Below are 17,408 nucleotides of genomic sequence, written 5' to 3'. Positions count from 1 at the left end.
TGCAGTTGCATAAGGGGAGTGTAAATAGCAGTGCTGCTTTTAGAACATAATTGTTCAAGTGATCTCAGAGCTCAGCACAGGCGGCTGTTGTGTATCTGCTTTGATAATAAGAATTGACACCAGTAGCACTTTGTAGCTGGAGGGGACAGTGACATATCATATCCCTCCTGTTTTATCTGCTTCTGCCCCCTTAAAAACTTGTCAGGCAGTGTCTTTTGGCAAACACTTGCATACATGCCTGTAACAAAAATAAGTGCTTCTACATGCTGCTCTCAAGGGCTTCTTAGTTAGTGGACAAGTTTTGGAAAATAAAATTATTTTTAATTCTGTATATAGCTTTGACACAGTCAAGCACTAAAATTAATCTCTTTTGGCTTGTTTATATCAGCTTTAGTGTCACATATTAAGAGGTGAAAAAGGGCTTTGCACTTTGTGTGTTCTGCATTTTATTATGCAACAATTTGTAAAAGTGCTTTTCTAGAATGTTCTTGTTCTTGGGATATGTCTTTTGAGGATCAAGCTCTTATGGCTGAATTTTCACCTGAAAAATGTCTCTTGGGTCTTTGGTTGTACACAGAGATTTCTATATTACATGAAAATTTAGAAGTTAAGATTCTGCATTCTGAGGAATAGTGTTGATAGTTTACTGGGTTAAAAAATAGCACTGATTTTTGCAAAATTGTAGTAAAGGTTTTTTACTGTCAGCATTAAAATATTTAACTGAGTAAAACTGAGTAACAATGTGCTTATGGTTTGTTTTATATTGCTAAAGAAACAAAAGGAGACAGCAGTTGCAAAAGCTTTGGAGACAGAGTGTCTCTCTCACACTTTGCCACTTTGATAAAGTCTTGAATGTAAATCTGTATAGAAATCTTTACATTTTTGTAGATCTGTTATAGATATGCATCAAAAGAATCTCTGTGTATGTACATTATATAATATAGAAGTATCTTGCATTAATTTTCAACAGATGTTGCAGGATTCCTTAACATTATAGTGCACATGTAACTTCAAAATAATTTTTTTCTTGTTCTTTGTGTTGTGACAGGATGATGAAGTAGTACTTCAGTGTGTTGCCAGCATTCACAAAGAACAAAGGAAGTTTTGCTTGGCAGCTGAGGGACTTGGGAATCGCCTGTGCTTTCTGGAGCCAACATCAGAAGCTAAAGTAAGAAGCTGATACTCTCAAGTGGTGTAACTGATCAGTGAATGTTAACCTGCTTACTCACAAGCACATTTTATTATGGTTTCTTAAATATGATTCTAGAGGGACCTTATGTATGCTTTTCTTCCTGGCTGCATCTTAGAATTGTTTGTTGAAAATTTCCTAGAGATTCCATATAAATTTTGAAGCACACCTGAGCAGAGTAAAAAACTGCTATTCCTTAACTAAGAAACTTCCTGTAACTGAAATACTACCTTTTCAAGATTAGATCTCCAGACTGTTATTAGCATTTAAGTTCAATGAATTCCCATATATCTGTTATTGCTGTGGGTTCAAATATGTTGATATACTGGATTGATAATTTTAGAAGCATTGTCACCTGTCAGTTACTGGTGTTAAGGGTTACTCCTGACTTCATTATCAATCAGGAAGTTGAATGTACAGGGACAAGAATGATTAAGTAAAAGAGAATTTTAGAAGATTAAAAATGGAAAATTGAAAAAAGAAGCCAGAGAGATGTGAAGGAAAAAAAACCAAAAAAAAACCAAAAAAACAACCAAATCCCCCCAGGGTAATTATCAGAACTTGAGAGGGGAAAGGAGAGAAGAGATGAAACTGTAAACCTCCACTAAAGCATAATGTTAGGAATAAACCAAACAGAGGAAGACCTCTTCCTTCTCTTTGGTTCTCTCTGTATCTTTTTCCTTAATTTTTATTATTTCTTTACTTTTCATCACCTTAAAATGCAGCATTATCAAGACTTTCATTCTCTCTTGTCACTGATTTTAAAAAGAAGTGTATAACCACATAACATGAAAGCTCATCTGCAACCATAATCCTCATCATGAATCACAGAACACAGAATTGTTATGTTTGGGAAGAGTCTCTGAAGGTCATCTAGTGCAAAATCTACTTAGAGTAGCTTCAGAGAGAACAGATTGCTTAGGACACTAGGATCAGACTTTGAGTAGCTCCAAGGGTGGAGACTTTACAACCTCTCTGGGCAACCTATTTAACTGTTTACCATGCTCTCAGTAAGAGTAGGGGGGTTTTGTCATATTTAAAAAGTATTTCCTGTATTTCACTTCATATCAATTTACTCTTGTCCTTCCACTGGGTTCTGCTGTGTAGTCTCTGGATCTGTCTTTGTTCTTTCTGCCATATATTTATGTACATTGTTGGTTCCCCTTGAGACTTTTTTCTCTTGAACATAACTTTCTTTGGACATATCAGTGCCAAGAAATTGGAAAGAAAATAAAAGTCTTTTGCAAAGTTTCATGTCTCATAAACAGCAGACATATTGATTCAAAAATTAGGATTTCCTTAAAGAGTTCATATTATTATGTCATAAGATTCTGAATCTCAGCCCTGTAGTTACTGCTGTAAATATCTTCTATCAACTTCCTTTACCTTCTCTTCTGTTCTGTCAGCGGCATTACAGAACAAATACATGTCCATGATGTCATTCTAAAAGACAAGAAAACAATAATAATACATAGGTGAAAAGTTTTTGCATTTGAACCTGAAGAAGCTTCATTTTACTGTGAGGAATACAGCTCGAGGAAAGTAAAATTGCTGTGCTGTCAATTCACGAAGAATGGATTTATATTGTTTTCATACAGGAGAGTAGCACCTACCTCAAAAACAAATGAATAGACATTAAGTATAGATTCAAAAATTAAAATAAATGCATGTTCCAACATACTTTTCATCCTGTTTCACCTGTTCTGCTGATCTGTTCTTGCACTGTTTAATTTATTTTTACAGTATGTCCCTCCAGACCTTTGTGTCTGTAATTTCGTCCTTGAGCAGTCACTGTCTGTCAGAGCCCTCCAGGAAATGCTGGCCAGCACAGGGGATAATGCTAGTGAAGGGGTAAGTGAATTGACCTCAAAGAACATTAAATCTGAATACAGATTTTGCTCATTTCTTTCTTTGTCCAGGATTTTCTAGAAGATGTTCCTGATGTCATAGCATTCTTGGGACACTATTGCTCCATTTCTGTAATCACATTAATTTCTCTTTGGCAGTGAGGAGCTGGTGCAACTCTTTTGAATAATTGTGATCCATAAATCCAGGAACATCATCAATTTGATTGCTTTTACCCTAATTCTCCAATTTCAGCTGAATCAAACTGAATTGAACTTTCATTCTGTTACAAACAGAGCATGATAAAACTATGGCTTTACTTTTTTTACAGCCTAATGGCTTATTCTGTGCTTCAGATATTTAACTGGCACCTATTATTGCACAGATGTGAAAAATGGAGTTCTGTCACCTTTGATCTTGCATTGTCAACTTTTGCATACATGGTTTCCAGACTTCATTAATGCTGATCTTTTGTTTGCCACTGCATAAAAATAAATAATACCAGAAAAATAAATAAGAACACCACTGTATTCTTTATTTTTGCAATTACATTGCATTCTATAAAATAAGACTTGATAAAAAACCCCCACATATGCTTAGGAAATCAAAAGATCAATTTAAAAATCTCTAGAATTTCTAAAAATTGACATAATTTTTAATATTTTCAAAGTATTCACCCCAAACTGCAGCTGAAATATTTATTCTGAGGTTAATAATGATATATTAATATTTTATTTGGGATTGGAAGTAGAAGACATATAATCCCTTTGGTAAAAGTGATTCACTCTTGCTTAAGGAACAGTAGGCAATAAAAAAGAATGTAATCTGTTGTGCTGTATTTATTTTGAAACTATCTTGTCCTTAATTTATTTTGAATTTAGGTACAATCCATTGGGAAAACTCTAATAGGGACACAGCAGTTCATACTAAAAGCAAGGCTGAAATTTAAAAAAAAAATTGCTTTTTATACTAAATTTAGTTTGAAACAGAGTTCTGCTGCTAGTTTCAGATTTTTCTAGAGAAAGACTGGAGATTATTCAATTTGGCGGTTTTGTTGTTTTGGTTTGGTTGTGTTGTTTTCTTCTTTTGTTTTTTATTTTTATAATAGGTCAAACTTACAAGTGGTTGATTTAAAAACTTTCACTAATAAAGTAGCACAAGTGATTCATTACTCGTTCTCAGTATTCATGTACTTGCTGCAAATTGAATACATGTAATTCTCTTTTGACAACCTGTTTGTAATTACAATTGACTTTGCTGTGAAGTTTTTCCCTTTTCATTAAAAAAAGAAAGGTTTTAATGTATAAAAGAGGTATTACAGTCACTGCTACATGTTTTTCCAGTTTACTTCACTAAACGGTGACAAGTTACTGCACTTTTTTATGAATGGCATGTTTTAAAGAAGCTTGGTGGTAGTTTAACTTATGTATTGTTCACAGCGTGTAAAACCATTTGCCTACACATGTATAACCATTATTTGAGCTCTTGGAATAACCTTTAATTATCTTTGTCCCTTTCAAATGAATACAAGGACAAGAACTGACCTTAAATGCCATCCAAAAAGAAACTAAAAAGGAATTTGCTCTAAAGGAAACAAATGGAAAATCCAGTTTTCCCTCTCCCTGTCTTGTCATAGTTTTACATAGTCAAAATAAAATAACTGTACTTGGTTGAAACAGTGGATGCAGTTGCTTTAATGAATATGAATTATGTAAAATATTAATATTAGCAAGTAGATATTCTCAGTATATGCTTAAACTGTTCTGGACAGTAAGTATGTTATTTTCTCTTTTCGATTTCAGTTTCTGTATATATAGATATATATATATATGTATTTATGTTGTTATTTTCTTTTTAATGCCTGCGTGAAGTTTATAAGAAAGGTAAGTGGTATCTTATTTAGCTTAAAATATGTTTTTGCAAATACTGTGTTTTATTAAATCATAATAAAAATTAGATAACAATGAAAGCCTTTGTCAAAGAACAACATTTTTTCCTTTGGCAGATATTTGGCTATTGCTGTATCGACTTCGTTATTATTATTTTTTCCCCAGTGTGTACATTTCATAATTTGCTGGAATATTTGTACTCCTTCCTTGAACTGCCACAGCTCTTCATGTTTGTGGTGTAGTTCTGATCATGGTGCACCCAGAGCAGTGGAGTTCTGACCTTCTCCATCCTGTCCTGCAGGCAGCCCAAGGGGGTGGCCACCGGACCCTGCTGTACGGCCACGCCATTCTGCTTCGACATTCCTTCAGTGAAATGGTGAGTGAGGGAGCACCTGCACAGAATGAGTAGCACGAATAAGAAATGTCTTTTCACCAAATCAAAAACTCATAAAAATTTGGAATAATGCTCTTTCCAAGCTATCTTCTGCACTAGATGAGAAAGAAGTTAATAACTTGCAGTGTCTCCACACAATAGAATTGTTTAAATTCAGATTCTGGATCTAACTCAGAATGGTAGTTGAAAAGCTCCTAAAATCTATTATTTCTGTGTCTTTAAGGAATCCATTTTAATGATCCTTCCATTAGCAATTACTTCTACAGCAAATGAATTTATTCTGATATATGTTATTTTCTTCCCCATCATATTTTATAGGATAAGGTGTTCCATTTGACACCCCATAGTTTCCATCGATTATGTCCACAAAGATGCTGTCTTCAGGCTGCCTTGTATAAATTTCATCATACTATACTTTACAGCTGAAAATTTTCATATGTTTTGAATCTTTGACCTACTAGGGCCCATGTAAATACGCCTAATACAAGGCTGAAGAAATGAGAAGTCAGGAAAACACTTTCCCTCCTTTTTCCTGTACTAGAAAATGCTACATTAATCTTCAAATGCTCCATTAATCTTCTATGTTGCTTATGTTTATGAACCTTGAAAATTGTAGTTGCCTTGATATACCAGAGCTGCAAGTATAATTACTACCTTTTGGTATGTTTTTTAATGTTTTCATGATTCAAACTTATTATGATAGGGTTGTAATTAGATGTTTGCCTGTTCCTATCTGATGAGCTGTATGAAACTTCAGAAGGTAAAAGCTAAATTGCACAGCTGAAGTGGAAATGTGCTGCAGTGGAAGAGGATTTTGATGTTTAAAGTTCAGGAAGAGCTTCTGTATGAATAACAACATCATATTTAACTCATTAAAAAATCAAGTATGATAGTAAGACAAAGTAATGTGGATGTATTAATTTGGTATGTGTGTTAAAGGATACTGTTGGGTTTCTGTTTTCAATAACATCACTGTTTTGCAGTATTTGACATGTTTAACATCATCAAGATCCCAGACAGATAAACTTGCATTTGATGTGGGATTACGAGAAAATGCAGCAGGTATGCCAAGTTATTTCTGAAGGAGAATGAGTTACCCATTTCTGATTTTAGAAGAGGCATTGAGTTTAATGTGACTGTAAGCTTATGAATGGGATCCTTAGGTGTTCATCAGAAAAAAGGTGACTAAAAGAAATGACTGTTAGTACTAATGACTTTCAGTACATAAAATGACTTTTTGTGTAAGAATGTGTGAGAGTCTTGCAATTAAACTGACTGAACACAACTGCAATAAATTGCATGATAAGGCCAAAGTAGAAAATTTCTCTTGAATAAAACAAATTTTATGCTTTTGTTTAGGTTTTTGGGGTTTTTTTTGACACTTAGAGTATGGAAAAGCCATATACTGGTGCATTCACAATATACACTGTAACCAGGTAACAAAAGAAATTGGCAACTTGTAGTGCAGGAAACCAGAAAATATGTAGTGAATACATTGCTAAAAGAGCTGGATAGAAATACATTTCTAATATAGACAAACCAATAATGGGACAAAGTGGAGGAGATACAACACAAACATGACTTTATGAGAAAGATTTTAAATCTAATTAGTGTATTTCTGGGAGTACTGCCATTACCATTACTGCTGACAGAAATATAGTGAAAAAAAAATTGTGCTTCCATGAAAACACATATAAATTATGAGTTGCCATATATGAACTATATTAAATACATTTAAAGGTAACTTAGCCACAAAGAGCTACAAATGGACTTTCATGCTGCTGTGTACATAGTGCTCATGGTTACTGAAAGTGATGAGTACTCCTCAGAAAGTAATGGGTGTCTCTGTAATAATCAGGCCCAGACATATATCTCGAAGGGAAAATCTAAGTACCTGTATACACACTTCATTCTTGTAAAGATCAAATAATAAATACTGTTTGTGTTAGTGTAAATTGTGCCTTCTATTGGTTTTTCATTATTTTGAAAAAAAAAATCAATTTGACTAATTCATGATGGAGAGGCATTGGCAGTGTAGGTGTTAAAACCTTTGCACATCATAATCTTTGATTCTGTTCAGGTGACTTTACAAAAGTTTCTCTTTTGAATGAGTGAAGTTTGTCTTTCAGTTGTTTGTAGCCATACAGAAGATTGCTTTAGACAGATATTATCTGTCTGCTACTTGGCTGTCTTTGATTGTTGCCTTAGATGGAGAACATTTTCTTTATGAATGGTGAGAAAAGGAATGTATGTGATAAAAGGATTATATGTGTTTAATTGCTACTAAAATAGTTTCAGTGAAATCTGTTTTAAGAATTTTATAGCCTTTTTATTAAGAATTATTGTACATATATCTGCTTCTACCTATGAGGTTTTTAACAAGTATATGTAGTTGTTTAATTGATTTTTGCTTAACTGTACATACACAAGAAAACCCTTGTACACATAGGTAAGATTCAAAAATCTTAGTTGTGTTTCGGTTTCAACTGCTTGTCTGGAAAGCTCATACACTGAGTGTCATAATATCACTTCCCCTTGCTCTACTCCCTCACCTATGAAACCATGCTAATGAATCAGTTTCTGCTGCAGGAAGTATTCTTCATGTAGCAGAGGGAGAAGCTATTGGCTATAAAATAATTATTCCCTTTGAAGACTTTGCATTTTACATCTGTATGGATGTAACTTCTATTTATTGTCTTCACTATAATTAGTTTCATAACCTTCCAATTTTTTTAAATGAAGAAATGAAGTTTTACATGAAATATCTTAATCAAACAAATTTCTATACTTTGATTCTACCAAATTGCCTTTTTTTTTTTTTTTCTACTTTGCATTGTCTGGTGAGTAAGTTTTATTCAACTTGTTTTCTTCAAGGTCTTATCTTTCACACTCTGAGGAGTGTAAAATTACGAAATGAAATTGTGAAATCTTCTCAGAATGTCTGTGTGTGTGGTTCTGTGTGTGTGTGCATGTGTCTGTGCAGAGTAACCTGGAATCTTAAATTTCTATGGTTGTCACCCTTAGGCTTGGCTACTTTGTAATTATATGGTCTGTAGGGCTAATGGAACTGCTTCCAGGTTTATTATGCTCTGTGATACAGAAGGTTGTGAATTAAATATGACCATTAAATAAAAGAAGAGACAAAAGGTGGTAAATAAGACCAAGGTAGGTTTCAGCAATTTCCTGGCAAGGACAGCCTCCAAGAGAGAGCAGTTCTGAGCTGTGTTTTGTAAACAGTCCCTTTAAAAGTACTTGAAAAGGGAAATATCATATATGGCAAAGATTATTTGACAAAAAGTTTCAGGGAAAAAAAAGCATAAAAATAATTGAAAAGAGAAATTATGTGATTTTATAAGGTGAATGTCACACAAGACAATTTTTATAATGATATTTTAGTGTTGTATAAAGGCATCCTTAGATTTCTTGGGAGTTGTTTGTTTTGTAGAACCTTGATCAGTGCCTCTGTCCTTTAGGTGAGGCATGCTGGTGGACAATACACCCTGCTTCTAAGCAAAGGTCAGAAGGAGAAAAAGTTCGAATAGGTGATGACCTTATCCTGGTCAGCGTGTCCTCTGAAAGATACCTGGTGAGTTTGTTTTTTAGGTAGAGGTCAAATGGTGGGAAAATACAAAGTTCTGTGGAGATATCGGAAGATTGGTTGGAATTTTTTTCTAATCTAGGGAGTAATGTCTGGTTGTAATGCCTTTTTATTTTTCCACATGGAAAGGGTGCTCTGTGTGTTTGTGTGAGTCCCTCCTCCAGAGCAAGACTGCTTCCATGCCTTTTCCCCAAATTTTAGAAGAATACTAATTTTAGAAGAAATTTGTTTATTTACTTTATGATACATTCTCTTTTGTTGATAAGTTAACATACTAAATATTTTAAGTGCATAATTTTGTTTCCTGTTACCATTGTCTTGTTTCAGCATCTCTCTGTGTCAAATGGAAATATTCAGGTGGATGCCTCCTTTATGCAGACACTATGGAATGTACATCCTATATGCTCAGGAAGCAATATTACAGAAGGTTTGCCATTTTATTTATTTAGACATGTATATAAATTAGACTAATTTATATGCTTTTGATAAAGAGGAAAATTAAAAAAACAAATTCCCCTCAGAATGTCAACCAAAAAGTTTAAAGAAAATAAAGAAAAGGAGCTTAGGATGGAAGAATTCTTGAAGAGAAAACAGGGAAATACAGATATGTCAGCTGGATTTACTGAAGAAAAGCTAAATGAGAGCTATAAGTTTAGAATAACAAATCTGCATGAGTGATGAAGGCTTAGTTTAATTTGGGGGAGTAGGAGCTGCAGAATAACTAAAGCCAGAAAACTTAGGTTTTTACGTCCAATTTTCCTAAAAACTGTTCTCCCACTACAGACAAAACAGAAGAGAGATAAAGGAAGAGGCAGAATGAAAAGCAGTTTTCTCAAAGTTCCTGTTTCAGTCTCTTAGTTCTTCTTTTTACAGACATTTCCTCAATATCCTTTCTGGATGTCACAGCCATGCATCCTTATTGTATTATCTTATTCAGCCTAAATCCTAAACCACAGGGTCAGGATTTCTTTTGGGAAATGTTATGGCATTTTATGGTCCTGTTTGAGTCATTGACCATGTTTGTCACGGTCACCTTATTCTGAGAAATGTCTTGTTCTGTACTGAAAGTCTGGTCCACTCAGTATCTCTCCTTATTTCAGTGCCATAATTTGTCATTAACACTGTTGTAGCAAACACTGTGCTTCACCTTTGCTATTCTCTATTCAAAGTATCAGCACTTGACATGCACAAACAACTTAACTTTCTTGAAGTTAGGATCATTTTGTGTCATTGTCTGTAAAACTTAGCATTTATGATATACTAATATACAATAACATAGGACAAAATGGAGCTTTAAGGGAACTGAGAGAGATATCCCACCTCCCTGGGATCAGCTATAGTACGTCTTGATAGAAGATGACTTACCCTGGTGTTAGACTTGATTTGTTAGTCTTATTTGATCTATGGTTGGCTTTTTCTAAGTCCAAGTGGTTTAAATCAGCATCCCACAGTGTTTTTATGCACTGCCCTATAAGAAACCAGTCTCAGAGCGTTAGGTTTTAATTTTAAAATCATATGGCATATGGATTTTGCTTGTAATACTTTCTGATTGCTTTAGCATGCTGGAGGTAGATATTTAAAAGTGGCTGTCTTACCCACTTTTTAGGGAGGCCTACCCTTATGAGTCAGAAATAGAATAGGGATCAACCCTGGAAAAGTCTGTGTTTTTTCAGCCTTCACAGGTGAAACAAAAAGAAGCAAAGAGAAAAGCCTTCCTACAGCAAGGTTTAAAACTTGTAACATATGAGAAACATAATGAGATACGCAGAGAAATCATGGAAGACCAGTGGTATATTTTAGATTTCTGTACCTGTAGAGATTTGGCAGCTGAAGTTCCTAGGAGCTTGCAGAATTAGAGTTATTGGGGTTGGGAAAGATTTGGTCCAATCCACTGTCCAGGCGATCCACTAGAACATGTTGCCTAGGAATATATCTAGACTGGTTTAGACTCTCTGGGATGAAAACTTCTCAACATGCCTGGGCAACCTGTGCCAGTGCTCAGGCACATTCCCAATGAAAAAGTGTTTCCTGAAGTTCAAACAGACCCTGCCATGTTTCACTGTGGGCCCATTGCCTCTAATTCCATCACTGGGCAAAGCAGGAGAGACTTTGATCTCATTGTCTTTGATCTCATTGATCTCATTGTCTGGAGATCCCTCCAGAGTCCTCTCCTCTCCCTTCTCCTTCTCCTTCTCCTTCTCCTTCTCCTTCTCCTTCTCCTTCTCCTTCTCCTTCTCCTTCTCCTTCTCCTTCTCCTTCTCCTTCTCCTTCTCCTTCTCCTTCTCCTTCTCCTTCTCCTTCTCCTCAAGTGTGATATGCAGCAGCTTCTTAATCATCTTGGTGGTCTTTTGCTGTATTTGGAACTCTTGTACTGAGTGGCCCAAAATTATTTGCCTAATCCAAAATACTGTAATTAAAAAAAAAATTGAGTGGAGTAAGAAGAGAAGTAGATTTTTCTGTATGTCAATCAATTTTTTCTCAACCACTTAGGCTTTGGTTTTAGATACATTCTCAGAATGGTTTATGTGAGAGATATGTCAGAAGACATAGCAGTCTAGCTCAAGTGGAATGAAGAGAGAGAAAGTGGGATTTCCTGAGTCTAAAATTGGATTAGGAATTAGACAATGCTGTTTCTGTGATATTTGGAAAACCATCAAGAAAACATAAGTAACAGAACAGTACGTTTTCCCCCATTATTTCTTTGCTTTGACTTTTATATTAATTGGCAAGATGGTAATTGTCAGTTACAGTTTTCCTCATTTACAAATTTATGTTGAATCAGCTGAACAGTGTGAAAGCTTCCTTCCACCCTTCCTCCTAATGTGTGCCCTTTCAAAAGGCAGTAACTCCACTTACAAGGTCAGATTGGTTTGGACTAGGATCTGATGAGTCATTCTCCTACACCTTCTTTGTCTTTTCATTTTTAATGTGAGGCAGAGTGCCTGGTTTTGACCTGTTCTCTTTGTGTTAAATGGGTTGGAAAGTTAGCTCCCATTAAACTTAATCTTCAGATCTGCAAAGTGTTTTTCTGTCCTCTGTTTCCTGCTGCTGCTGTGCACTTTTGATTTTGACAAAAATGATAAATTTCAGAAAAAAAACTATGAAAGCATGAAACTCCTTTGCATTGAGATAACTTAAACTGGGAGGGAGTTTAAGGGGGAGGAAACTATGGTATTATCTATTTGATTTGGCTCTTACCTAAAGCATTCAATTTTCAAAGCCATAATTGTTTTTGTTGTTTTAAAGAAGTTTTTGACTTCCTTTTCTCTCTCAGAATCCTAATTTGAGTATTAAATGTTAAAAGTTTGCTTATGTTTTGTTTTCATTTTCAGAAGCAATATTTTTTAAAAAGTGCACTAAAAATAGTATGTTAACACATTAATTTTTTTCTTGTTTTGATTTAGTTATAAGTGAAAATTTGGAAAATAGATCTTATCTGGGTCTTGAATTTTTAATAATTTCATGGGGGTGTTCATTCATTCATAGTCAATGCTTTAGCTTGTAAATGAGCTTCTTTTTCAGGATATCTCCTTGGTGGGCATGTAGTACGTTTTTTCCATGGCCATGATGAGTGCTTGACAATTCCATCTACAGACCAGAATGATTCACAGCACAAGTAAGTGATGGTGCATTATTTTAATTTCCTTCTTTCAGAAAGGAAACTGGGTGTCAGTTGAATTTGAGGTTAGGTAGATTTAACACTCTTTGCAGGAGTCTTTAATTAGGCAGTGACATTGTACAAGAAATTGAGACCTACTTAGCTGAAAGTCAGTCATGAGTTCCTTCCTTGTTGAAATTTAAGTAGTTGATTTTCACTGAGATTTCATCCTGTTATGTTGCTGGTCTCTAGTTCATACTGCTACAAGTAGAGGCAAGAAAGTGTTAGCAGGAAGATAGTAATGTGAAAAAAAAAATCCATGAAAAATCTCTGTAAGTTTGGCCTCTGCAATGACTTTCATATTTTATATATTTTGCACCTTTTTTGCAAATTTTAAGCTTTCTCAAATTTGATTGAAATATTTAAAAAAATTACATCATGCTAGCTAGACTAAAATGCTTTTGTATTAAACTTGTATCTACAGATGTCATCTATTATGTTGATTTATTATTTGAATTTTTCTGTGTTTTTAAAATTTTTTGTTAATCAGAAGCAAAGTGAAATAATAATTTTGCTATGCAAACGTGCTAGCATTAAAATCATCTTAAACAAACAAGGCCTTTCTACCTTTTGTGGTGAGTGAGTTTTGCTTTAGGTAATATGATACCACAAGTAATATTCAATCATGTCAGGTAAACTCGTCAGCTCTAAATTTGCCATGTTTACATTCCTGAGGAGTAAAAATGTCTCCAAGTCCTAAAGAGAACCCACACTGAAAACGAGAAAAATTCTCTTTGTGAATTTGTTGTTGCGATTTTCTTCATATGTGTAAAGAAATAGAAAAAAAGTTTTGACTGTGTATGAAAATGTACACACCTAATATAAAAACAGTGGCAGATATGCTGTGTTGCATTTAGACTTATTTTATAAAGGGCCCATTTTAGAAAGGTTAAAATAGATGCTGACCTTTCAGTGTGTTCAGAAATGCTGCACTTTGCTCCTTCTCTAACTTTTCTAGAAGTCAGATATAGCTAATATTAAACCTACTTGTAGCCTCCTGTTCCCCAGTGTGATGTGATTCTTTAGGTAGGGTTGATGTGTATTGTTACTGCCTTAAGATTTTCTTCCATGTTTTTTATGCTAAGTAAATAAAAAGGCAAAATTAAAATTTATATTTGTCTGAATAAAATCTATATATTTATAATCCTAAAATTGGAATAAATGTAAATGTTATATTGAACATTTTCAAATGTGTGATAGTGATAGATGACTTGAAGTTGTCCTGTCTTTTGGTTTTATGAGCTGTGTAACAGACATAAGGCCAAGTTTTTACTGTGTCATAGTTGTAGGAGGTATGTTTACATTATCAAAACAAAATGAAAATACAAGAAAACCCCAAATAGTAATAAGAATGGCAGAGAGAGATGTAGAAAATGGTTGTGTTTGTTTCCATCTCTTTATTTAATCAGTTCTATGCATTTCATTAGAAATGTAAAATAAGTTAAGTTAGACAAGAGTGAAGATTTCTCTTTTTGTAAAACAAAAATCTTATTTTTAAACATTTCTGTAAATAATAACAATTCACATAGAGGCTATTCTCTGACAAGAATCCTAAGGTCTTTTTTACAGGCCAAATGGAAATACTTGGGGTGGACATACTGAACATCTAAAAGGCTGGCTTGGCAAGAAAAAAAAAAGATGGATGCATGGAATCAATCAGATGAAAAAAAATACTGTTGTGAAAAAGCAGCAATTCGTTTTTACATGCAGTTTTGTTACCCAAAGAGCAGGTCACTAATTGTAGTCCAGTGATGCACATAGAGAAAGCTGGAAAAATAAGTGAATTTTTTAAAAGTATAGAAATAAAAGGAATAAGAGGTGAATAGAGACTATATCATGTGAACTGAACTGTCTCTTTGATACTGAACTGCACCTATGATAGTCCTTTAGAGATAGGATGGTTGTGTTGGGCCAAGGACATGTGAAGGAGGTCAGAGAGAGTGGAAATGAATACTCAGTTTTGAGCTTAGCTAGGGTTTAGAGTCTGCCAAAAGTAAAATCAGTAAGGTCAGAGGGACCAGAGACATATAATGAAAATGGAGAGCTCCAGATATTTATTGTGCATTCAGTATATTCAAAGAATCATGTAACAGCCCAGGTTGGAAAGGACCTTGAAAGATCAAATTCATAGAGACTAGAAATGAAGATGAGTTGAAAGCTAGGGATTTTTTTTGTTTATTTTTATTCTAGAGTACCAATACTTTTTCATGCAAGATAAGATGTGTAGGGAATTTTACTACCTTTACTATGAGGACTATTTATTCTTGGTCCTCTGGTGAACTAACATTTTTAAATATTTGATATCACACATGTGACCTTAAATGTGACTCCTAAATAAAGTAGAGGTGTAAATACAAGTCCATCATCTTATAAAGTTGTTGGGTGCAAATGGTTAGCCATGCTCCTATATGCTTCATGATTCATCCAGGATTTTATTGGTTTTGCTCAGGAAAGAGATCCCTAAGTGTTCTCAGTAGAAGAAACTGTGTAGAAATACTTGTTCAGATATGAAAAACAAAACTTTTGTTTCAAAAGTTGATTTTCAGGTCCATAGTCGCATAAGAACACTACTAAACAGCTTTTAAATTTTTGCCTACCAGCTGTCAAAAATAGGAAAAGAATTTGACAATATGAAAACCAGTTAAAAATCTGCATTTCAAACTGCTACTTTAATTCAGCTATATAACAGCTAGATTGTGACATCCTTATGCATGCATTTGTCGTATTCAGTGAAGTTTTCCAGAGCAGGAAGGCAGATTTTAAATTGCTGTACTTTTTTTCAGACACTTAAGTACAATAGAAGGTCCATGCTAGGGTGGAATAGTCCTTCTCAGAGAAATAACATGTAAGAAAGCTTTTCATCTTTTGGTAGGCATTCAAACCTTTCTTAATATCCTATTATCCATTGTATTTCCTATACTCATTATAAATGAGAAAGTATATACAAATTCTGGTGACATGAATGTTTATTAAAACATTAAAATCTTCCTGTGAGCGGGGGTAATCCACCACAGTTTTTCTTTGTATTTGATTATTGAGTAGAATATTTGCTGCACTAGAACACATTGCCAATCCTCAGCCAATAATCCAAGAAAACTAAATTATAGTAAAGGCTTAATCCTTCCCCTTCCTGTTTTTTTTTTCTCTGAATGCATTATCAATTTTATGAGGACTATAATACAGAATTTTTGTTATCACCACAGTTTCTGGCCCTTTAATAAGAATCATAGAAGTAATTTTTGGAATGAAGTCTCTGATGTCACATTCTTGTTGTTTTCATCTGAAAATGTATATCTTTATTTTAAAATATGGTATATATTTAAAACCATTGGTAATGTAGATTAATATATTGGGAACCGTAGGAAGTACATATTTTTATGGCTGATTAAATGACAGGAAAGGTTTCCCAGCCAGTTTCAAGGCTAGCCATTTTATCAGCTCCTGAGAGAGACTACCTTAATAGAAATAATCTAATTTACCTGAGACATTTGGTTTATTTATCATAGTTTCACTGAGGAGTTGGACTCTTCTGTGCATTCAATGACATTTATTTACTGGGAGAAGAGTAGTGAGCCATGTACAGTTTCCAGAGGAGTTATAAATACTATATAAGCACAAATACTATATAAGCACAAATTAACATAAGAAGATGGCCTTCTGAATCTTTTCTGTAGGAAAGTATTTTATGAAACTGGAGGAGCTGGCATTCGAGCAAGATCACTGTGGAGAGTAGAACCCCTTCGAATAAGGTACCGATATTTTAGAAACATTTTTGGTTAGCCACTTCTGTTGTATTAATAGAAATTGATTGTTACAGACCCTTAATACAGAATATATATTTGCCACGCTTTATGATATGATTTAGTAGGCTCTTTGTCAATAGTAAAAAGCAATGTACTGTGATATAATAGATTTTTTTCTGTCTCCCATACCAAAAGCAGCACTGCCTATGAGATATGGGTACTTAAAGCATTGCTTCTGTCCAAAAGTAGAATGCATTCCTAGTTTAACTTGGAGTTTTATAAACATGAGTGGAAATAAGAGCAATAATACCTACCCTTTCTATATTTCTTGGTTTTGGGGGGTTTTTAAAGATTATCTCCTTCCTATGTGGCTATCTATCTGTTATTTCCCTGCAAGTGAAATTTCAATATAGCTCCTAAGAGTAGGTATGGCCTTTGCTGCCATCCGAACTGTATGTTTGTTTTACCCTTAGTGTGTTTGTAAGTGAAATACCCTCATAACTAACTGGGGCATGTCAAGTCCCCACTTAGGTTTGATTTGTTTGTTTAGTCAGTCAACTAAAATATAGTAGTTAATTTACACACATAGGATTTTTTTATGGACACCATATGTAACTCCCTGATAAGATGGAGGGAGGTTATAGAAAAAAGAAGATGGAAGAAAAAAGAAGATGGAAGCCATACTCCTTTCCAGGGTTCCCTTTGCAAATGAATCAACAGTTTTGCATTTGATTTAATGCAAGTACGGTAATCAGAACCAAAAAAGGAATATATATATATAGCATACTCTATTTTCTGAACATCCTTTAAAACCTAAAGAAAAAATTCTAGTTTTACTTATTTCAACTATTTTTTGATGTCTCTTATGTTTAGCTGGAGTGGAAGTAACATCAGATGGGGGCAGCCTTTTCGTCTTCGACATATTACAACAGGAAAATACTTGGCTCTAAATGAGGATGAAGGAGTAGTAATATTAGACAGAGAAAAGTCAGACACAGCATCTACAGCCTTTTGTTTTAGAGCAACAAAGGTAAGTAAAAACAATGCAAATTTTTTCTGAATGTGGAGCACTCAAACACTAAATCTGAATTG

At 34.3% G+C, this 17,408-nt stretch overlaps 1 protein-coding gene across 1 annotated transcript in view; it reads left to right on the top strand.

Annotated features, from left to right (window-relative positions):
- The first annotated feature begins 234 nt into the window (after positions 1-234).
- Positions 235-17,408, top strand: part of RYR3 (ryanodine receptor 3) — a 150,306-nt gene continuing 133,132 nt past the window's right edge. Inside the window, exons 1-10 of the mRNA XM_059848220.1 lie at positions 235-240; positions 1,049-1,168; positions 2,933-3,040; positions 5,225-5,299; positions 6,301-6,379; positions 8,791-8,903; positions 9,243-9,342; positions 12,438-12,531; positions 16,248-16,322; positions 17,190-17,346. Coding sequence (XP_059704203.1) covers positions 235-240; positions 1,049-1,168; positions 2,933-3,040; positions 5,225-5,299; positions 6,301-6,379; positions 8,791-8,903; positions 9,243-9,342; positions 12,438-12,531; positions 16,248-16,322; positions 17,190-17,346 — 927 coding nt within the window. The remainder of the gene's footprint in view (positions 241-1,048; positions 1,169-2,932; positions 3,041-5,224; positions 5,300-6,300; positions 6,380-8,790; positions 8,904-9,242; positions 9,343-12,437; positions 12,532-16,247; positions 16,323-17,189; positions 17,347-17,408) is intronic.

The sequence above is a fragment of the Haemorhous mexicanus genome, chromosome 6, assembly GCF_027477595.1.
Source record: "Haemorhous mexicanus isolate bHaeMex1 chromosome 6, bHaeMex1.pri, whole genome shotgun sequence".
Taxonomy (NCBI): Eukaryota; Metazoa; Chordata; class Aves; order Passeriformes; family Fringillidae; genus Haemorhous; species Haemorhous mexicanus.
The sequence above is the reverse complement of the archived record's forward strand: the minus strand, read 5'-3'. Positions and strand labels throughout refer to the sequence as shown.